This window comes from Mchenga conophoros, linkage group LG15, assembly GCF_057382185.1.
Source record: "Mchenga conophoros isolate Kocher_MC1m ecotype Shallow Benthic linkage group LG15, M_conophoros_male_GT1.1, whole genome shotgun sequence".
Lineage (NCBI taxonomy): Eukaryota > Metazoa > Chordata > Actinopteri > Cichliformes > Cichlidae > Mchenga > Mchenga conophoros.
Genome location: NC_140540.1, coordinates 40000274 through 40023578, shown reverse-complemented (window position 1 = coordinate 40023578; position 23305 = coordinate 40000274). Strand labels below are relative to the sequence as shown.

At 42.4% G+C, this 23305-nt stretch overlaps 1 protein-coding gene across 21 annotated transcripts in view; it reads right to left on the bottom strand.

The window, feature by feature from the left end:
• The window catches only part of adgrl2a (adhesion G protein-coupled receptor L2a), a 91345-nt gene extending 69267 nt beyond the window's left edge, over positions 1–22078 (bottom strand). For 12 of the 21 annotated variants that reach the window (XM_085245742.1, XM_085245745.1, XM_085245752.1 and 9 more), the window contains exons 1-2: positions 20838–22076; positions 2168–2352 (exon numbers count right to left, since the gene is read on the bottom strand). In XM_085245742.1, the coding sequence (XP_085101868.1) occupies positions 2168–2243 (76 nt within the window). In that variant the 5' untranslated portion in view covers positions 2244–2352; positions 20838–22076. Of the gene's footprint in view, positions 1–2167; positions 2353–14998; positions 15132–18282; positions 18576–20837 lie in introns of those variants that run through there. The other 9 variants (XM_085245763.1, XM_085245759.1, XM_085245761.1 and 6 more) reach the window with 5 other exon arrangements.
• Between the last annotated feature and the right edge of the window lie 1227 nt (positions 22079–23305).

Here is a 23305-nt window from a genome sequence, read left to right as displayed (position 1 = left end):
AAGCTGAAACCGGTGCTGCTGGTGTCTGTGGGCTCTTTCTGTTTTAAAAGGGCATTCCCACACTTCAGTATTTCACTTCCATGAATTTAGGGGGAATTCAAAAGGTCAAAATTGATTCACCAGAGGCCAAGATATTTTTGTCAAGTCTTTCCTTCTTAATTCTTTTCCCACTTTTTCCAGTCGCTCTCCTTTAGAACTGTCTTAATGGATTGAGTAGTTCTTATGCTAAATTATTTTCACCTGATGTCTCTTTAACAAAGGTGAAGCTAAATTATAGACGGAGAGCAGAAAATAAAAAAGTCTATACTGTAACCAGCACTGGTCTCATATCATCGTGAGTGATCGTAGTATCTATGTCGTAACGACGCCCGTGTGGCCTTTTGTGCAGTACTGTCTGAAACGTATGTAACAAATCAATTTTGGAAATTAATGCTGCAGAATAGGCTGAGGAGGGTGCAATTTTGAGAGATGAGGATGTGAAGGGAAAAGAAAATACGGGGAAGAAATGAGCCCAGCAAATGCAGATATTCATGAAGAAAAAGTGAAGGCATGAGACAGATGGTCAGTATCGGTATTGGCTGTGTGTATGAGTCTTTCTTTAGATACAACAAAAAAGAAAAACTGGAAAACTAACTTTAAACTATTTACAGCACTGCACTAACCCATTTAATTCAATTATAAAAATGCATTAAAAAGATATTAGGGGTAGACGCAGTTTAATGAAGCATGTTTACTTGAGGATATTGTTTGTAATGAACTGTTTCTGGGCTGAGATGGGAAAAAGGAGAAGGTGGGTGGGGGGCTCGGGGAGGAGGCTATCCAGCAAGAGGAAAAAGGTGAATGACAAGTGCCATGTTATTAATAAACGGGGCTATTTATGTGTTTTTGAACCCGTTCTCCTCCCCGATTCTGGACACATCGTCATGTCTGTCTCTTCTGCCAGCGTGGACTCACGCAGCACATGCAGTTCACTCCTTCGCACTGTTGCAGCAGATGTGTCTTAAAAAACCATTAGTCTATCGACAAGATTTATTGCAAACCCTGCTGACTGAATTTTGTGGAGCACCCGGTAAACACCAGAGGCAACGCAACATGGATAGGAAAACCTCTGAGGTTTTCCTAAATAGATTAACGTGTATATACACGAGTCTCGTAATTGCTCTTTGCCCGAGGTTCAGAATTGGGGTTTAGTAAAGTGCCAATATTTGAGGAAAACATATAGATTTGTATGTGCGTGCATGTAAAGACAGTGCAATCGTTTCCCCGACTGTTTCCCATACGGTTTCACATTTCTTACATGAAAGATCAAATTGAACCCAGGTGATACATGAGAAGACCATATGGTAAAGCACATCGTGCCAGTGTGACCTGCTACAGTGTAAATGAATCTTGAGAAATCATTACCTTGAAAACTTGAATGAGTAATCCTACATTATTAAGTTTTTTAAGAAGTAATAAAGCAGGTATAGCGAACAGTTGGCGAGATCTTAAAACAGTTGGCAGCAGTGAAGCAAAATCTGTAAAGACTCATCTTATACTGCACGAAAAAGATGCCAACCTCGCTTTATTTTAAATCCAATAATCAAACGTCTAAAGTAAAGCACCTCTAGTCTTGCGATTAAACACTAATAAGTAGAGGATACAGTTTATGAGATAAGGCTTGGACGCATAAATCTTGTAATTACGATACAGCGGAGAGTGATTTAATCAAAACTTAATGCAGTATGATTAAAACACATTCAAGCTTTATATTTTTTGAGGTGTGAAATCTGTGTGCCTGCCTGCCATGAGACAGAACATTTTAGTGAGGAATTTAAAAATGGATCCAGCTCTGATGCCACTGGGAACAACTGACGCTTTCAAGCAGAAAATCTCAGACAAATCACAATTTACCAACTAATGAAACCACTCAAGATTATCCCCCATCCGCCTGTGCCCACTGTCCTCCAAGCTGCATTACTTACACAAGCAGTGGCTGCACCCAGAGAGCAGATTTGGCTTCAGCCACAATGTAACTGCTTATGCTATATGCAGTAGAAAACAATAGCATTAAAAAAATACGTTTTTTATGTGAGCCTGAAAAAAAACAACAACACACTTTTTCAAAAGACGCTATCAAAAAAAAACTAGCAGTATGTTTTTGACGAAAGCAAGAGGAGCTACTTACCCTCTGTGGAGTGTACTTGGGCTAGAGTGATGAGAAACCAGCAGAAAGTGGGTAGTTTCCACAGGGAGCAAGACATGGTGCCAGGTGTTGATGTTGTGTGGCAGATTTGTGTTGTGACTAACAGGTTCTGATTAGAAAAGTCCAAGCCAAGTGGTCTCAGAGATGCTCATCATTGATCCTCTAACCTGCAGAGAACACAAAAAAAGACATTCCCTTCAGCAGTGATAATAATTCAACGTGCGAGCTCTGTCCTTGTGTGACTTCACAGTGGAATTCATCCTGTAACACTCATGTCACAAGGCACTTGATGCTGCATATACATCCCGCTGCAGAAATGTGACAACTGTGAAATGCCACAAACCCCATGCAAGCCACTAAAATAAGCCCAGAAGTTCAATAATCCTGCAAAGGGAAATCCCTTGATGGCAGCTCAATGCTAACTATTTCCCCAGCAGGGAGGGGTGGGGGTGAATCGTTGTGTGTGTGTAAGCCGAGGGGGGGCTGAGTGGGATCAGCACCGTGATCAAAAAGACGTATCCCGCCCTGTCCACCTTCTACCTTCTCAAGACCTTTAGCGATGCTAACCTTATCAAAACTGTGTCAACTTGTATTTTCTGTTCCTGTTCCACAGAACACATTTATGCCTTTTGAACATTGTTTAAACCCCTTTAAAATCCTTTTTTTTGGGCCACTGTCTCACGTGACATCACTTTGATGTGCTAAAACGTAGCACCTTTATAACACCAAAAGCATCTCGCCGACCGAGTAAAAGCTCTGTTGTAAGAGCTGCAGCGCGTCCTGACACGGAGTAAAACGCTACAGCCACGTGGTGGAAATGCTAAAGTAAATGACAGTAACATTTAGTGCTAGAAATATTAATGATAATAGCCCGGATAGCATCAGCCAAAAAGCTTTCCGTGCAGCTTGCTTTGCATTGTCATTGTTGTTATTGTCCATTTCAGAGGTGGTTTTCTTACATATGGGAGCTGTTTTCACATCCGGTTATTTTTAGGAAGGTTGCACACGTAACGAAACGATCAGCAACACGCATTTTACGTAAAAATGTAGCAGTAATGAAGCTACTTTTGGCCGGGGATGCACTACTGGAATCTCACTTGTATCCAAGCGGAGCTCTACTTCTGTTTGAGTGATATTTTATGACCCCCAGACAAACAAACAAACACTACCAAGCAAATGGTCACTTCTCTGTGTTGTGACTGACCACAAACCACCTTATCTCTCCAGTCCCCCCCCACCAGTCCCTTACATCTCTCCAAACCAAAATTCCTGTCTCCCCAGCCCATCCATACCTGTCTCTGTTGTACGAGTCTGAATGTTTGTTTTGCTCTCTTTCGCTACAAAAGCAAATGGCCTCCTCCCCGCCACAGATACAGCGTTGAAGCTGTGTAGGGTGAAACCTAATGCCTACCTGCGCGCCCAGGCATGCGTTTCACAGAACTAGCGGCTCCCTTTTGTCTGTGTGTTTACACTGCTGGGCTAAGCTCAATCCTCTCACTCCCATGGACCATTAGCACATTCACCATGGGATATGGCATCACTCTGGCAACAAGGCTCATAGGACCCCATTAGAAACAGTTTTTTTCTTTTTTAGCACATTCAAAAACACAGTTCCATTTTTTTCTTTCCGAGTCTTCAGCCTGCAATTGTTAGTTAAGATTCAAAGGACTGGATGTTATCCGTTATACTTGCAGCTAACAAGAAAAGACCGTGAGGAATTTTGTTTGTCATGTACAGTCAGAGCTGCAAAACTCGTCTTCAGCTGCCTCCTCCACACTGGAGAATATCCACGGCCCGAAAGGTCTTTGATCTATTTTGTCTGAGTTCTCAGACAGTGTAATAATTTATCACCGAGAAAACATGCAGAGCACACACATTAGCCAACAAAGTTATAATTAAACCTGCCATAATCAGCTCATCTAGTATGACATTGTGCCTCACCTGAGACCTCTAATTTTAGAGCCATTTAAAAGAGGTTAACAGGAGCAGAACACACACAGCCACCAGGTATTTAGTTTCAATGGAATAATATGCAGTCATGAGGCTTAACAAATGAAAGTTGATCAAACATGTTGGATTCCAATAAAACTCTGACCCTTTTTTTTCTTCAGTCCACGTGGCACCAATTCAATTTATCAGGTGAGTGGCGACACATAATCAGCCTGTAAAGTCAAGGTCCAAACGTACGGCGTAATCAGCTCTTGAGCTGATCGTCTAACAATAAAGCTGGTGGATAGTGACCATATTAGCTTCATCTTAGCCTCATCGGCTACTGGTTTGTCCACTTTTGCCAAAAGACATCTACGTGTGTTGAGCGGTGGATGATGGTAATCAGTCCTTAAAACTAATACAGTATGAACACTCAGATGAAATGAACAGTTTAACAAAATTAGGCTCCTTAACAGGATCATTCATTATTTACTCTTGTGTTTTAGCGTTTAACAGCAAAAAATAGTTCAAGAGGAATATCTGCACATGGAGAAGGCGGCATTCATTCAGGCTCTAACCCTGGAGGCGTTAGCTGGAAAAAACGAAATCTGTTAAAAATTAGCTTCCGCTCTTGTCATCACATGCCATTGTCAACAAATGTAGCCTCACTTTGCACCAGGTTCACTCTGTGTGCGCACCAGACTGGGGAAACAGAAGCTACTGGATGTATGTGCACTAGTCCTGCTCAGCTTACATCCTTAACAAGACGCTGTGACCTACTTAACGTGTTCGTTTCGATAACCGGTCTATTGGCTTCCCATGGTGAAGTAGTCATTTTTCCCCTTTACAGTTGCTTTATTAGCTGATGCACCAACAAACGTATCGAGTGATCGTTTAAGCCAAATCAGGTCTAACTAAACTGTTATAGCTCGAGTCGACACTTTATGCCAAACGTTATGGTCAAAATAGGTTAAAGCATGCATTTTGGTGGATGCGTGTCTTCTTCATGGCTGAGGCTGTTTGTGTATGTAAACAGGCTGGTCTCAATATGATTTATTCTTCCTTCCTTGTCATCATTGCTTAGTGTAAAAAAAGGGAGGCAGCGCGCTCACACGCCCTGTGTCAGAATGCTAAGACAAAGACGGGATGCCTTTAAACACTTTGCCTTGAAGGCAGCGTAGACCCCCTGCCACAAAAGGAAAAGAAAAAAAAGGACGACTGTAGATCCGCGGTACACGGGGACGGATGTTCTGTAAATCGACGATAACAGTCCTATACTTTAATATATTTTGTATCATGCTGTGAGTGCTTAACATGCTGAGACACCAAAGGCGCAGGCTGCAGGAAGACTGCAGACTGCCGTTCTCCTCATTAAACAGGCTGAGGTCTCCCCTCTCAGCTGGGGGTTTCTTTTCCCTCTCTTCGCCTTGTAACGGAAACTGCCGGTGATCTCATTTTGACCATTTTCTCAAATAGCCCTCGACTCCGGTGTGATCTCAGAGCAGGTTTGAGCATCTCTATAACGCCGCCGCTGCGTCGTGCTTGAAGTTTGGACTCGATACGCAGAGATGCACAGATGACGAGCGCCGCTGTCGACGCGGGTCCTTCGACTTCACGAAACGCATGACCGTAGCGGTCTTCTGTGATTTTTAAGCACAGATTGCTAAAATGTCAACAAGCATCGCAGTGCTTGGGCTAAACGTGAAGCCACTGCAGACAGATGTTTAAGTACTCTGAAAAATGTAGAAGCCACAGGGGCGTGAGCCCAGAGGCTTTAAACATATGTGTGCTTGATATACGGGCAATACAACAGAATGCTTTATAATCAACAACTGTGTGACAAAATTAGGAATTGCAGGAGCAGTTGGTCCTCTTAGGAAAAAAAGAAATAAAAGGGCTTAGTGACTGGGAGGAAGGGGGTTATTAGAAGGGAGGGAGAGAGGATTGATTGAAAAGGACAGTTTGAAATTTAAATGCAGTGGGGGTCTGAAAACAAGAGGCAGATGTGAAAGAATGCTGGGCTTCTTAGACAAAGCTCCTGGTTGTCCCTCTATAGCTGTTAGAGGGCCACAGGAGAATAGAAGAAGAGTTGGGCCATTCTACAAAACGAGGTCTGGGAGAATGGAGGGGGAGCCGGAATAAAGAACCTGAGTGGGGGAGTGGGACACGAGTTACAATGAGAGACTGACAGCTTGCAAGTCTTGCTTGACCCTTGAATTAGCCCCTGAGCTTTCAACAAACCTCGAGAAAGAGTTGGGATGTTAATTGTCACCGAACATCACAGGGATGCAAAAGAAGGGAAACGCAGGGCCAGATATTCACTGAAATGGAAATCAGAATCAACAGACCACCACATGTTGAATGCAGGGAAACACATTTGGTTTCTATTGGGCTTTCCCAAAACTATCCTCATACATTAATTCATACGCACTATAAGAACCCTGTTATCTGTTTCTCCAAAAAACCTGAAACATGGGGCTCAGTCAGAAAATACTCAAGTCTCAAATCTGGAAGAAATGTCTTCTCAAAAGTGACTGTGTCCCTGCTTTGACACTGCTGAAATGTACATTTTGCAAGCGTAGAGATTGGGCTGGTGAGCAGATGAGTCTGGAGCCCCCCACTGAGTCGGATATAGGCCAGGAAGGAATCAAGGCTGACCTCTCTGCTGAGGGAATGATTGAGAGCAGAACAGGACCAGAGGAGCCGAGCGACACCCGACCAAACGCCGTGCGACTGCTGGTGCCACGAACACGAGACCCGACCCTGACACGAGCCGAGCCAGTGAAATACCGGGTCAAACACGCATGCTGCACGACAGGACTCCTCAGCAGCAGAGATGGTTAATGGAGCAGGGAGCGCAAAGGATAAGGGCGGAGAAAAATTGCATGGAAGATTATTTTCATTTTATTATTACTCTGCATAGTAACATAGCTGGAGATGTCGTGATTAGGACTGCTAGGACTTTTAGTCACACTGTCTGTGGGAGGCTAGCTTACTTGAAACTTTCATGTATTATCTTGTGCATTTCATCATCTGAGAGCACATAAAACCAACTGTTTTTTGAATTTGTTGATCACAACATTTGGATTAAACAAATCATTAGCCGGCTCTGATGCAAGCCACACTGCACGGAAAAGGCAGCAGCATGCAAGAGGAGCAGAGTGTGACATAAGCGTGGTACTTGTCATGCTCACTGCTCTTAGTGTTTGCACCATTCATCATTTTTATGAGCCACTCAATTAATCGATTAGGGTACTCCCCACTGGTTAGGACATATGGCTACTAAATAAAGCAATCATGAGCTAAGCCCTGAAACACTCCAGCACTTCAATACATTCAAAAATAAATGGATTGTCTAGGAGAAAGAAAAGACAGCATTGTTTTATTTTCATTTCCCTCCTTCGATGTTTTACTTGACAATATGAAAAACAAAACAAAAAAGTATTTCTGGTCTGCCGTAGTTTTACATGTCGAGAAGCGCCGCGTTTATCAGGAAAGATTTCCTGATTTAAGAATGTCAACATACGATATGTTTCAACGTGGCACTTTTCCTCTGCATTTCTAGGCACTTAGTGTTATCGCCCCCTCTGCTTGAATATATATTAAATCCATAGCCTCATAATCACTTTAGCAATGCAAGAAAAATCCTATTAGCGCTGAAAGATACCTACACCTGTCTGTCCACATGGATTATAGGCAGGTGATTTGCCACGGTAACAAAGTTTTAATACGGGTCCCATACATTTCTTTTGTTCTAATTTTGATGTTTTACTGGGAAGTGAAGTGGATTATCTCGAATGAAATTTCAAAATGTCATTTCCACTTGCTGATAGCACAAAACTATTCCTTTCAGGTCTGCAGAGATAAGAATGATTCAGCCAGGGCTGTTAAACGGTGTCTTTGCCAAATGTTCCTCCGCTTAGGAATTAATAGGCTGACATTAATACAGCAAGATAAATAGGCAGGTCAGGTAAGTGAGCCCTGCCATTATATGGGCATCTCATGGTGATAGTACCTGCCAATCAAGTCCAATAAGTCCTTGACAAGGTGTGATTCACCTTGAAATACAGAGAATGCATGCAATATGTAGTATATAGTCCCCTGTTGAGAAACCTGATCCAATTAGTGTGTGCGCATAAATACTTTGCAGGGTTGACGCCCCGAGAGCACATCAGGACAGCATAAAAGTTGGGTTAACGTCCGCTACACACAACCTTTTTTTCTACATATGAGTCACCTCTCATCTAAAACAACATGGCTGTTTGCAAAAGAGGGACCAAGACCTTTTGGAAGCGCAAGGCCTGGTTTTTAGTCTGCGCCGTATTTACACGGATATGCACCAGTAAGCAGCTTTTGTGATCCTCTGCCCCCCTCCAAACGGAGCAGCTGAATGGGTAAAACCTTCGCTTCATCCTTCTATTAAGGACTCACCATCAATAATGCACTGTGATCGTGAGGCGTTATTAAGCAGGATGATTAATTTTTAAGGCAGTGGGCAGCAACACAAAACACGAAGAAAATAACAGAGACGACGACTTGTGAGAGACGCGTTTTCAATGGAGCAGCGTGAGCGTGAAAATAAGACACTTATTTGCGACTTTTTTTCGTCTAGGCGACGAGAAGCAGAGAAACTGAAAAACGAAGGAATGTTTTCAGTGCACCTCGACTGACAGATATGTCATTAAGTAAATACTTGGCATACGCTGAATTTACATTCCGGACAGTCTGCATCATCTTCTCCTTTGTGGCTTTTATGTTTAACAATGTCTTAATAGGAGCTTTTACCTAGACTCAGCTCACTGCAGTGCCCCTAATACAATTTCTCTGTATTTGTTGATGCATCAGAGGCAAAAATTGGCAAAAATTGCATCAAATCCTGTAAAACTAGTTATTGTGTTACTGTGGAAATGTATATATTTTTGAAGAATGTTAATTCTTTCAGATTAGAGGCACTATGCTTAATGTCTAATTAATGCTTTTAACCTTTCTGTGGCTCAGGGGAAGGACAAAGCCAAAGCCAAAAGGGCCACTGCATCATCTCAGTCATCAGCTAAACAGGAAGAGAAGCAATACTGTGCGAATGATTTCAGCAGTGGATGTACAGTAGCGTACTTCATCCGAGCGCATTTCTATCCCACTACTGCCGAATCTATTTCCAATCTAAAAGATGGCATGAATGCCTTTGTCAGACAGGGGGAGCGGCGTATGTCAAGCTAAACAAGGTATAGCGCTGTGTCTCGTCAGGAAGCTTAGACAAAAGAAGTGCGTGTAGTCTTTCCTGAATGCAATCACTTGTCAGCCCTAAATCTTCACTCAGTACTGCCGTGACAGGTAACGGTGCTTTTTAAACCGATGAATGTATATTGGCCTTTTTTTAAAGATACAGAAAATGTCTAAAAGGCATTTTGCTGCCGCTCACAAATGAATGTTTTACACACTCTGCTGCACAATAACATGAAACATATTTTCATTAAAAGAGTGAAAAAGGGGTGAGACTACATAGTTAGTTTTTTTAAAGAAAAAAAGCATCTAATATGGCATTTATACACAGCAGCACGACATAAGCGAGTAATTTGGGTTGCTTTGAATTTTTGGGGAGGCTGCTTCATTAGATTTCCTCGTGCCGTTCCAGTGTCACTACTCCTTGCCCTCTGCCCACCTTCAGCTGTGAAAGGGAGAGGACAGTTTTGGGGCTGAGCTTTCTCTACCGTCCTCATTTGCATAACATCAGCAGCGCGAGGGGGATTGTGATGCAAACAAGCCAAGATTGGCTCGTTCCATCTCCCCCAATTTTAATAACTAAGGTGTTATAGGTTCTCGCTCCCGCCTGCTCACTGTACAATGGATCAGCCTTCTTTGAGACTGAGAGAGAGATTCGATTTTTTTAAAAATAGGTGGAAAAGTTTCAACTGCAGTTTGGATGATTAAAGAAAACTTGCGTGCAGTTGACGTAAGAGCGGCGCTGCTGCTGTTGCACTTTGCCCGAATTTAAACACGTGGCAGGCCACAGGAGGATAAAAAAAATCTTCATTATGGGCGAAAACATCTCTTTTCACCAATGTTCCTCATTTCCCAACTGACCATGATTTGGGCTTGACATGAATAAAGAAAAAATATGTAAATGAATCGGTGGCTTATGTTATCGTCCCCTGCCACCCACAGTAGGACAGCAGATACAGCAATCACTGCTTCTGCACCTTGTGTATGTTTAATATGTGTTTGTTCCTTTGTGATAACAAAAAAAAAAAAGGGGGGGGGGGGGATAAACAGGGCTTTCTTTTGTTGTTGTTTTTTTTCTCCTTCGAATAACTGGACCAAAGTCAGGGAATCCAAAGACACAAGGAGAGAGAGAGCAGACAAATACAGGAGACTGTCAAGCAGACTGCGATAAAACATTCACTGTGAAATTATCTCCCTGTCATAAGGTCCTCCTGTTTTGAATACCAAAGGGATTCAAATTCCCAAACAAACTATGAGAGGTTGACCAATTTTGTGCTCTGCTAAACGATAGCGGATTGCAGAGCAGGTTGTAGCTTTGAACCACCGCGGTTTGAGGTAGCAGGAAGCCAAGATTTTAATCTCTGATGTCTGCATAGGTAATCCATTGAAGTGTAATTGCTACAGTTCTAAGTTATACAGAATAATGACAGAAGAATGAGACTCACTATGAATATGAAGTGAGTGAGAACACAAAGTCCCCACAGTGGCAGAGGAGCAAAACACTTTGACAAGGACTCTTGCTGGGGAGGAAAACTATCCTCTGAAGAACAACAAGCGCCAATATGGACGCTGTTTTTCTTTTTTCTTTTTTTTTTTTTAACAAGACGCACCATTCGGAGAAACATAATGAAGCGAGCCGCGCAGATGAAATGTTAGGATTTATGCGACTAAAGCGGCTAGCTAAGATGAACCCGTTCCTGTTAGCAACAGCATTTCATCTTCATGGATACCAAGGATGTGAAAGAGAGGTGAGAAAGAGGTGAATTTACAAAAGAGGAAACAGTTACGTATTTATGAAATTAATTAAAATGCAGCCGAATGTGTAGCATGCAAACTTTCTGGAATTTCCACATTAAATATAAGAGATGCTGCTTGCAACCTTTTGCTCTGTGTGTTTTCTTTAAATATCGCTCTTTGCAAAAACATGAAAATCCAGGAAGCTTGAAAAGACTGGAAGGTGCAACCTAATACTGACTGTGGGTAACTCGTATATGTTTTTTAACACTGAAAACAAATGGGTATATGGAGGACTTAATGTTATGAAAGGTAACTACAGAATAAAATCAATACATTTAACATGTCATCCTCCTGGGTTTTTTTACACCAAAACATCTGCAGCAACATTTGGCATTTTTTGAGCCTGCTGCTGCTCCAGTTGTATGAATTGTGTCTGAATTCACTTATCATTTAAATATCAAGCATGCACCTGAGAAAGTCTTATGGGCAGTGACTTTCAGAAAACGTCTCCAAGTAATGCTTGCACAATCCTGCTTTTTCCACGCTGCTTCCACGGGAGCCTCGAGCCTTTTCAGGTGAGAGAATAAAAGATCCCTTTTTTTCGTCTCTATTTTTTGGCCCTTGCAGTAAACTGTAAAACGAGTAGGCGTTGCAGCGTCTGCAACATTCACCATCTCTCGCTGATTGTTAAGGCTCAGCTTTGGTGTCTGGAACCCACATTTCAACACCACCGTTTACAGAGCAAATGTTCGTCTTAGGTAGACCTTTAAAACATAAATAAAAACAAGCTAAACATTTAGGCAAAATTTACTACCTCACCCTGATACCCAGAGAGATGTTTTCAGGGAGCACAGAGAAACTTTTCCATTCTTTAGACACGTCTCTGCCTCCTTGGAGTTGAAGCTTCTTGCCTACCCCCGGGCCGGGCTGATGGTAATGGCTGCAGGAGCCACTTCCTGTCAGCTCACTCCAGACTCACTAGTAATCAGCTCGAGCTGATGAATGACAGAAATGCCACTGGCTCCACTTTTTGCAACGACAAAAAAAAAAAAAAAAAAAAGCACCAGTTTCTGCCCCCCCACCCACCCATTTGACTGTCCTCTTTACACAGCTTTTTTCCCCCATTTCCATCAACTACTACAAAATAGCACTCATCACATTGGTTCAGCTGCTGATGCTGAAGCTAAAAATGAAACATGTGTTGCCGGGCACAGATGCAGTACTTGAGAATTTGTAGAGCTTGCTCAGAGCTTTCTGTCTGGTCATCATTTAACCTTGCTTTCATTTTATCACTGGGTGATTTATAAGGACGTGAACACATGTTCGCTTTAATGGTCCCAGTACAAAAACACAGCTATAAAGTAGATAAAACTACTTTTTTCCCTGCTTTGGCTTATCTGTTTATTTCTTAGCAGGTCATGGCATTTTTTGGCCTCATTTATCTCTTTTCATGCCACACACACACACACACACACACACACACACACACACACACACACACACACGAAATATCCACCAAACACAAAACCTGACCTATTTTTTTTTTCTTGAACAAACTAAAATTACACCTTTAAAATTTTTTGTTTATCGAGCAATAAATATGTTACAGCATTGCGAGGCTGCTTTTTACACACCTCAAATTATTGTTAATTTTTAAAGTTATTTAAGAAATAAGCAAAGCGATAAAACTCTTAAACTACAAAGAGAAATCCAAATATCGTTCAATTTTAATTTCTGAAATAATCAAAAATAATATATGTAAAAATGTAGCAGCTTAAAAAAATGCATTATAACACAACAAAGAAGAACATTTTTGCCACCTACGGAGATACTGGACATTTGGCCGGTAATGAAATTTTAGCCTTAAATATTTATTACATGCTGTTATTGTTTGCGCTTATTGCAAGGAATCTATACGGTGAGCATCCTCAGTTTTATTGCAGTTGTGCAACTAATAGCATTTCTTCTGCTTCTGCACGTCCTGCTCAGTCACAACATAACAGATGTGAAGTATAAGCTGCAGTTCTCACACTCATCTTAATTACTTAAACCGGTTTGCTGTGGACTGAATTAGACAAACCGGTGGCTCTAATGGATAAAGCAGTCAGGGTATGTGTGATTTATAACAGAATTCACACCAGCAGAGCTGCCTCACACCTCATTTAGAAGGAGGCACGATGAATTATTAGGGCAGCCTGTATATGTCTTTTTCCTGTGCAAATGCCAAAAAGATCAAATCAGTACAGAGACGCAGTGAGGTGTCAATATTAAGCACTCCAAATTTCATTATAAATACATGAATAATTTGACGTCTCCATCGACACACACACACATTCAGGAGCAACTTCTCTGCAGTATTTAAGATGTTCATTACCTCACCCCCACGGCAGTAGAGGAGGAGTTGGATCCAACAGGCAGCAGTGAATGCCAGGCCTGGCACAGCTGTACAAGCAAAGCTGTAAAGAGAAGTCACCGGCCACTGTCGCTCAATCTTTCCCTGTGTTAATCCCACACTGTCTGCATGCACGTCAGACCCATTCCTCACATCCTTGCATTGCTTTTCACACCCCTAAGTTCAATTTGGCAGGAAAGTGGACACGTTGCATCACTTCTCCTGGCTGAAAATTCTCTCGGCATTGTTCCCCTCCAATAATCTTGTTTCTGAGACAGCATGATGGCTGTGTTATCATGTACAATCGATTCGCTAGTCATTTTCTGCAAAATATTTTCTTGCTTCTTGCGTTCTCTTTCAGGTACTCACTGAAGCGTGCAATGTGAACGCACAAACCTGAGTTTTACTCGTGCATTTCCACACCAGAGCCCGGCTTTGTGACTTTTAACAGCGGCGCGGCAAATATGTGTACATATGAGATTTAAAAGCCTTTAATGCCCCTGAATCTCTTCGTAGCTGATCAGATCATCTTCTGAATGGCCTCGATACACAAACATGCGGCGTGTGTGTACAGAAGAGTCGGCTCCATTTATCTGCATTCATCCTTCACATTATCATGGAGGGACAGCTTGCTGTCATATCCCAGACCGTTCCTGTGGCTGGACAAATGCGCTGAAAAATGGACCCTCAAGTGTTGGGCACGTTTTACTAAACAAGCCCCTCTATGTTTTATAGACTTACAGAATTTTATAGCCGAGCTCCAGCGGAACCAAATCCCGGCCTTCGGGGCAGAAACTTTATTTTAACATCTCTCTTTTTTGGGGGGGAGGACTGACATTTTGTCCTCTGCCTTCAAAATGTTTTCCCAAGAAGCTTCTCCTCAGTTGACCTACGCAGAGACCATTGCCTCTGGCTTGTCACAGGGAAAAGAGTGATGCGGTTCTATGGGTAACAGAGAGGGAGGCTCTGTACTGAGACAGCAGCAGGTGCAGCCGTGACAGTTGCCGTGTTGTTGCTAGCCCCACACTGTAGTCAAGATGAGGTTCACAGATGTAGCCACTCAGTGCAGTGGTTTATTGGCTGCCTGAAACAATGCATCTCTGTCAAGAACAACTCCTCCTAAGGCCATTTCAGCCTAACAGTGCTGCGTATGAAACAAGGCGTAGAAAAAGCTCATTCTGACACACAAGGTCAATTCAGCTCCACAGCAACACAATCAAAGCTCCCCTCGCTGTGCCAAAAAGCAAAACAAATACCAACCCGGAGCAATCACGCTCAAACGTGGAGGTTTCAGCCACATTTTCATATTCAGCCATGTGCATAATAATAAATATAACAATAAAAATATCAATAATAATTCCAGTGGCACCTTGAGATTTATTATCACCATTTATCAAAGCATATTTGTGACTAATTATTAGCAGCGCTACCTGAGGCTGCACTTTAGCCCACATGCACTGAGTAAAGTAATGGCACCCATTTTCCCGCGGCCCTTTTCATTTTTTTTTTCTCCCGTTGGACAAGAGAAAGCAAACCTGATTCTTTTCTTCAATTCAGATGTGAAGCAGTCCACAAAGTCCAGTCCAACCTTGTGTTTTGTTGAATCTGAGAGTAGTAGAGATCTGAGATAATATGACTATTGTTTTCCTGTAAAGCACCCAGTCTCTGCTTGTTCAATTACTGGAAGGAGCCTCAACGAGGGCGGTTAAATCATTTGCAGAGACATTATCTACGCAGAGAGAGAAAGACAGAGAAAGAGAGGGAGGGTGTGTGGCGGGGAGGGGGGGTGAGGAGGAGGGGAGAGCCGGCATAGGGGCCAAACTTTAGTTTGGAGAGGAAATAGAAACATTTTTGTGGACCACACATGGAGGGTGCTGCGAGGATAAAAGCAGCAGGATTCATGATTCACTGCAGGAAATTAATAGACTAATACAGTTCTCTGTTTCACTGCCAAAAACCACATAATAAGATAAAATTGTTTTCATTACAGGTGATGATGGATATCTATGTAGATTATTAAAATGTACACAGAATTTATGAGCGCGAGAGAGAGACCGCAGAATTTCCTTCTTCCTCGCATATGTCGCCTACAAACAAAAACCGACTCACGAGCACTCATCTGTCAGCGTGAGCAATCATTAAGAGATAATTTGATTGTTTTTTCAACCTCGGCTGTGTTTGATGTCTCTGGCATGGTAGCAATTGAACAGACAATTATTTTGTTGATTAGCTTAGTTTTTAGCAACTTACCATGCCTGTGATATTCCTCTGAAACTCCCAGACCAGACGCTCAACTCCATCTGACTTGGCAGCTACGTTACAAGAACAAAGCTTCTGCACTCCCTAACTACATACTGTAAAATAAAATATCATGAAAGAAAACCACCGCCTAAACAAATAAGCGTATAGAATAAAATATGCAACGATGGGGGCGGTAAAAAAAAAAGCAGAACAAAACATGTATTTGGCAGGACTTTAGCTGCAAATAAGGAAGTGCACCGTTTATGGGAGTGGATCTACCTGCAGGTCACTTTGACTTTTTAGAGTATTTTAACACTGGAAACACTGCTGTGTGTTTTTGATGGATTCCAAAATGCTTCAGTGTATCGTTTTCTGAATCATCTCCCAGTAGATCAATATCCAAACACTTAAGAAGAACTCTAAAACCAAATATTCTCACATCTTTTTCGCTCATTTTTCATCCACTGGAGAAACAACTACTGCTTTTTTAGATATACATATATATGTATTAGTTTTAGTTCAGTGTTTCTGTTCCCTACAGATTTCTTTAAGAGGGTCCCGGTTCACTAGACTGCTAAACAGTCAACAACAAACAGGTACGTAAATAATTTGGTATATTTAAAATACAGCCCCAGAAGCAAACGCAAATAAAAGCGCTGCCACTCAAACGAGTAAAATTATATTGAAATGTCAAACTCGACTTACCATTTTTGTTCGCTGCAAGAATGTCGGCTTGAATATACTGTAGAACATCCATATCCCATTGTTAAAAAAATAAAGAAGCAACTTTTCTTACTTGCAATGAGTCACAATTGTCAAGGACAGCAGCCTATATGGAGGAAATATATTGCTCTGCTGTGTTTACCCACACCATCCCTAAATAAGAGCCCTGTCTTGTTGGAAAAGGGGCTTTTAAATGTGGATGTGCTTCGCTCGCCTATAATCCAGCCGAGACATTACTCCTTCCCCTGGCAGACGTCCGCAGATCCCCCCTCTCTCCCAGCCAGGCCTTGCTCTCCGCTGCTATGGCAGAGCCGCAATAACTGCTGTTTGCTTAGAGCCTTGCCTCCCAAGTTCTCCTCTGTCACACTGAAATTGAATATTTTCCCAAATAGTGTTGCAGCTGTGCACAGATAAGGACAAGTCCTGTTCACATAGCACAAAAATGAGACTGTGTGTGTGTGTGTGTGTGTGTGAGTGTGTGTGTGTGTGTGAGTGTGTGTGTGTGTTTCAACCTTCTTCAAATTACAATAGGAATAAATGTAACAACTTATATATAAAAGCATCAAAAATAACCACAATGTCAGGTCTGAAAATTAAGAAAAAATATTTTTAAATAATAAAAAAAAACATAATTTATTTGCAATCTCGCTTTTTATACCTCTAGAGATTAATATAAAAATGGTTTTTTTTTAAATCACAATTTGTTGATCAAATTTCCACCCAGTGATCTCTTGGCAGAATTTTCTTTCACTTCTCTGAGTGACCTAAACACACGTTGCTAATACGAGCAGTGTTTTGAACACATTGTAAAAAAAGGCAAACAGAACGGCGTGCTACGCCCAGTCATCTTGTGACCAGAGGACACACAAAAAAGGAGATTTTATGACCCAGTTTTGCACTTTGCACGGCCTTATCTCCAAATACCTTTCATAAAAAGAGATGCCAGATAAGCTAAGGGAGACTGCCACTTAGCCAGTGCAGACAAACCATCGTGACATCTATCGGCTAACGCTCATGCTGTTTCTTGTCATCAGACTTTGAATGGAGCCCTACTTTCCACTCCCAGAGTAATGTTCTGCTAGGAAATTATTTAGGCAAGCAGAAAGTTTCACCTGCCATTTCAGGGGCACCGAATCCCCCCGCTGCACCAGAGGCCTTTGGCAAGTGGAAACAAATGTTTCACAAAATGGCAGGGAGGGGAACACACTAGCGCACTAGCGTTTTACTGATTGCCAATCGTAAAATAAAATCAGTCATGAAAGGGGAGCTACACTGGCCCACCAAAGCCCTGCACATTACCTCAAATTTGCCATAGCTTTCTTTTACAGCCTTGTTTATTCCCTTTAATGGCAAGCAGTTATCCGCACAGTATGACTCCATGTAGGTGGTTAAGGCAAAAGAAAAGATTGCATCTGAAAACACAAACCCACAATTCACACGCCAAATAAGCAATGGGATGTAAATCTAACTCCCTGCAATCCTCTTCTGCTGACACACTCAAAGCCTCCATCATTTCTTTTATTATTTGGGGGGTGGATTATGCTGTGGAGCAGCTAGCACATCATTTGCAACAACAACTACACTTTTAAATTGGTCATTGTTCCTTAGCTAAAGACTCTGATGCGCAGGAAGGACAGCAAAGATGGGCTCACACGAACGAAGAGCATCCTGACAGTGCGAGGCTGGCACAAGCTATCCATGCAGCCACAAAGCAACCTTTAAATCAGTCGTAGTGGCTCGCCAATCGCAGGCTCACATCCACACTCATGACAGAGAGACACAAAGCAAAGTGAGCAAATGCCACCACCGGTCAGCATGTGCAAGCTCACAGTGAATAAAATCGATAACAAATTACCTTAATAAAACCAGAGTGGAACAAGTCTGGCTTGTTGGGATATTAGAAAAAATCTGGACAGGCAATGAAGGCTGCGTCATTTCTGTTTAATCCACACGTCAAATATCCAAAAAGCTCAGCTGCTGTTCTGAGGAGGGGACCATCCCAGCAGAAAATGGAGCTAGAGTCCATAATGTGGCAAATTTGGATGTGTTCACACCCACTCGCCCTTTCACACTCGCTCGAGAGCCTTGCGTTCTATGACAGCGTGGTATACCAAAGTTTACTAAGGAGTGATATGTCTCCCTCAGACCCATACAGGAGTGTGCCGGGCTCTATTGATCCGCCAGTGGAGACGAACATGCAAGCGAATAGAGGCAATGTGGGGCTCTGGCACATCAAGAGCAGCTTCAGTTCTTTGAAACCGGACGCACTTCCATTCAAACGAGGCTACAGACTGAAAAAGGTGCTCTCATACTGGTAAACTACTCATAATAGCCGGGCTTAAGATATCAAGCAACGACATCTGAGAAGACAGTCTCCTTCTTTAGGACGCATTCACAGGTAGATTACATTATTTCCACTGAGTGTAGATAGACCTGTATTTCTTTTCAGACTCCCACACAAAATCACACAATTTTATTACTACTTTAACCAAGAATCAAACATCGCCAGCATTTATACATTTTGAATTTCGTGTCATTTTCATCCCCCATTGTTTACTATAACTGACTCACTGTGAGGATGCCATGGCATGTATGTTATATGCAAGATGTCAGAGGGACGTGTGCACAAGAAGAATGGAGAAAGAAACTTGAGTTTTACTAGCTCACACACTCATTCTGAAGCCTTTCAGGATCAGCCAAAACCAGTGGCAGAATATATGACTCCTTCAATTGTGCAAGGACCACTTTGATATGCTAATATGTTCCTTCCAAACAGCTGGAATTTGCACTCACATTAGCCTAATTTTACCTTTTTGTAATACAAGTACAAGGCAATGGAATCATCATCACAATACTAAAAAAAAAAGTATTCAGGGAGCAGCAGCCATGCTTCTTATAAATTCCTTAAATTTCAACACTTTTTTATTGAGAGTATGGATTTGTGGAGAATATGAGAAGATGAACAATAACTTTGCAATTAGGTTTATTTTGTTTCTCATTTGAAAAATTATCTAAGAATATACGAGGCAAAAGGGGGGAAAAAATCCTCTTTTACTCTAACTCTATAACCCGCTATGGACAAGTACGTATACGTGAGAATGTGTTGTGCAGATATATTAAAGACAGACATGAGGGACATCTATGGACAGTACTCCAGGCAGGAATTCGAAGGTCTGTCTCTCGCCTTCTTAAGGTTAGTCCTGAACCCCCCAAAAGAGAAGAAGATGAAGAAGAAAAAAACTGTGGGCATGTGAAGTCTGCTGGAGCTAAATTTAACCCAATCCTCTGATCGATCACTGAAGATTGCTGCTCCGCTCCAGGCAGCCATGCATCAGCGGTGACCGCTGTGTGTTTCTCCAGCAAAAGGAGAGGCACGCACCGCACCGCATGTGCGCGTCTCCCGCCTCCTCTTTAACACATGGTTGACAAGACACGTTCGGAATCGGTGGGCCTAAATAATAAATGCGCAGTAAAAGGATCTAATTTTTACTGCCACTCTGCGCCCACTGGGTTTGAGTTAAGTGTAAGCAAGCCAAATCAGTTCCTATTTTTTATGCTCCCGTCTTTTTATTTTTATTTCACCATTTCATTCCAACGTCACCTTCCACCCTCGGAGCCAACTGCCTCACAGGCTAGCTCTGAGGCAAAACTAATTATTACATCTCTAGTTGAGGCTCGAATTATTTTCTGTCTGTTTCTTTCTTTCGTTTTTTTTTTTGGGACAAATAGCCTAACCCCAATTATAATGGATTAGCCCGTGAATGCTCTCCAGAAACAGGCAGACAACACTTCTCAGGTCACAGCTTCCAGCGTAAATCCCCATTCAAAGCAACAAGACCCATCAGTGGATTTAAAAAACCCTCAGTGGCCAATACCACCAGCAAAACTCCACCTCAACTTTGGAGGCATAAATCCCAATTAAATGACGCTTTACGTGTTCTGGTTCATAGAAATTGCGCTGCCGAGCCCCCCTACCACACACACACGTTCACAAACACACACACGCACTTTAAATTTGTTTCAATTCAGACGTTCAGACTCGGCAGCCGAACAAATCAATCCACATCTGCTTATGTTTTGATTAAGCACTTTTCAATTAACCACGGCACCCGTCGGTACTCCACTGCAGACTGTGTTGCTCTGTTTTTTTAAATTCATCATTATTATTATTTTAGTCTCGTTAAACTTATGGCGCCTCTATTATAATGCGAATTTCCTAAAACAACTGACTCAGACACAAAATCTGACTCGCCATCTGTCGTTTTCTAAACAAGTTTCGAAACGCAGGTTCAGAAGTGACCGAGGCAGAAGGTAAAAGTTACTATACCTTAGTTTGCAGTTTGGATGTTTCATAAGTTTTGATGGTATTAATGCGCAGAAGGAGGGGGGTAAAATAAAATCTACTCTTACCTTTCTCGAAAAGCAGTGTAGCCACGCGGGGCTTGATTGAAGACAGTGAGTAGGAAACTGTGAGCTGTATAAAAAAGATTCGTTTAAAAAATGTCAGATTGTGGAAAGGCAGTCTGATGTGAACTCCTCTGCAGCGAAGAGAGTGAGTCTGCAGGTCTCAGGCATGCTCGCCTTGTCTGGGACAGAGGCTGGCTTTCAAGCGGCAGGTCTCCTTTTCTGCCCGTACATTCCCCTGCACCGAGCGCACACTTCCATGGCACGCAAGGTGTTGCTCTGAGCTCAGTCCTAACTCATCAGCCACCTCATGCACACCTCTGAGCGGCTCATACAGTCTCGGCTCTCCCTGTGCGTGCGCCCTCACTCCCCGACGCAGCAGCAGCGGTAACAACAAGAGTCAAAGAGAAGCGAAGCTCGGGGACCAAAAAAACAAGGACTTGAGTGACTGAGAGGGACAGACAAGAGTGGGGCTTTTCAGTGTCTGGTGGAGGGGAGAAGACGAAGATCTCTCTCCGCTACTGTAGCCGCCGCCGGTGCTGCTCTCCTGGCTCCCCTGAATGATACTGTGTGGGGACTGGGCAAGTTTCAGCGGCTAGCCTCTGGTAAAGATCCCGCTCACAGTGTTGAGACACTTGGAGGAAGCAGCGCTGAGCGGGCTTCCAGTGAACAGCGCCAGTGCAGTTGATACCAGGCTGCCGACTGCAGGAGCTGTCTGAGCGCAGGTCTACACTAAAACCTGACATGGATTCTAGATCCACCACGGCTCGGAGTCTAGACGCATCACAGACTGTCCTCATCAACTTATCATCATGCCCGGCAGGACTGTGCTCAGCTTATTTTCCTACAGAGGGGCTATTCCACTGCATCATACAGAAAGTAAAGATTTATTACGAGTGCAGCGCCTTCATTTTTGGCCCCACTTTTTTTCTGCTTAAAGAAGCGACACTGCCTTCCTTTTGGGTATGAGAGGCCCATATTCTGTCACAGTAGGCAGTCCGGCCTATTCAACCAATGACAGTGGAGTCATTCTACTGTAATACTACCAAGCATCAAAAGAACACGGACGTGCACACAGACCTTTTTCTCCCTCGCTCAAACCAGCCCCATTTGGACAGCACTCTGGCCCATGCAGCAGTGGTCAAGCTGCCGCTGGTGTGTAGAGCCAAGCGTGTGCGGAGCCAAGCAGTTTTTCAAATCAAGAACCTCTTCAGAGTCGTGAATGTATTTTTCCCCCCTTCTTTTTTTTCATCGCTCCTCTTTTCCTTTACATGATTCATGACACCATTCAGCAGTCAATGGATTTCTTTTCAGGCTTCTGGGACTTTGACCCTGGCACTCCTTACTGCATGCAGTATGTTATATTGGTTTTCTACATTATACTCCACTGTGGGTGAAATGCAGATTATTATACTTCATCGTGCACAGCATTTCTTTCTGTAATGAAGCTGAGCTCTGATATATGTTTTTTTCCTATTAAAACAAACAAATATATATATTTATGAAAGTTTGTAATTATCGGCACAGCTGTTATTTGGTGTTTTTTATTAGGGCCACTTTTTGGTTTCACAATATCTAAAAATAAACACAGCTGTTTTATGTTTATATTTGAGTCTTGCTAATACTTGGAGCGTGCTGTAATCTGGTTAAGGAATGCCGTTAAACATCAGGTAGAGCGCAGGCACACACCTGGCTTCAATATAAAAAAAGCCCGCTGTCTTTCACCCACTATGGGGAAATGTGAAGTTGAGTCATGCTTGCCAGGTGAAGGTGAACGCAGGAGAGGGGCAGACTTATGTTTCATAAGCATAATTTTACATAATAATACAGGCCGTTTTTGCAAGGGACAAAAAAAGAGAAAACAGATGTAATAAAAGGTCATCCAGTGACAGGCATCCATATCTGGGAGAGATGTTTATTCATAAGCTGGGACTAAAAACACATGTGGTCTCTCTGGCTGCAACAGCTTAAACTGCCATTTTGCATTTGGAGTCATTTGAATATGTTTCCTCGGATTGTCAACAGAGGGCATTAGACTTGTATTATTATTATTATGAATGTACTCAGTTCACTGAATTGTAAAATGCACAGCACTATAGATTACAAACAGGCAAAGATAGGATTTTTCTGTTTGTTTGTTAATGACAGTCTTGCTGGCGTATGATCCCCAGTCAGTTTCTTGACCAGCGCATAAATTGTTCATGTGCAATTGTTAATGAATAACTGTGATGTAATCATATCCTGCAAAGGTAGCAGACTATTGCACGTAATCACTCACCAAATGGCGCATGATACCTGCTGGCTCTTACTCAACCCAGACACGCCGAGGTGAAAAACAACATCATAATTATCAAAGCCTTTTCAAATATCAAGTATATACTGTTAATCAACCAAAACTGAAAATGTTAATGTGTGTTTGCAGCATAGTAAATAAGTAACTACCGGTTCTTTTCCTGGCCTGGAGGAATAAACTT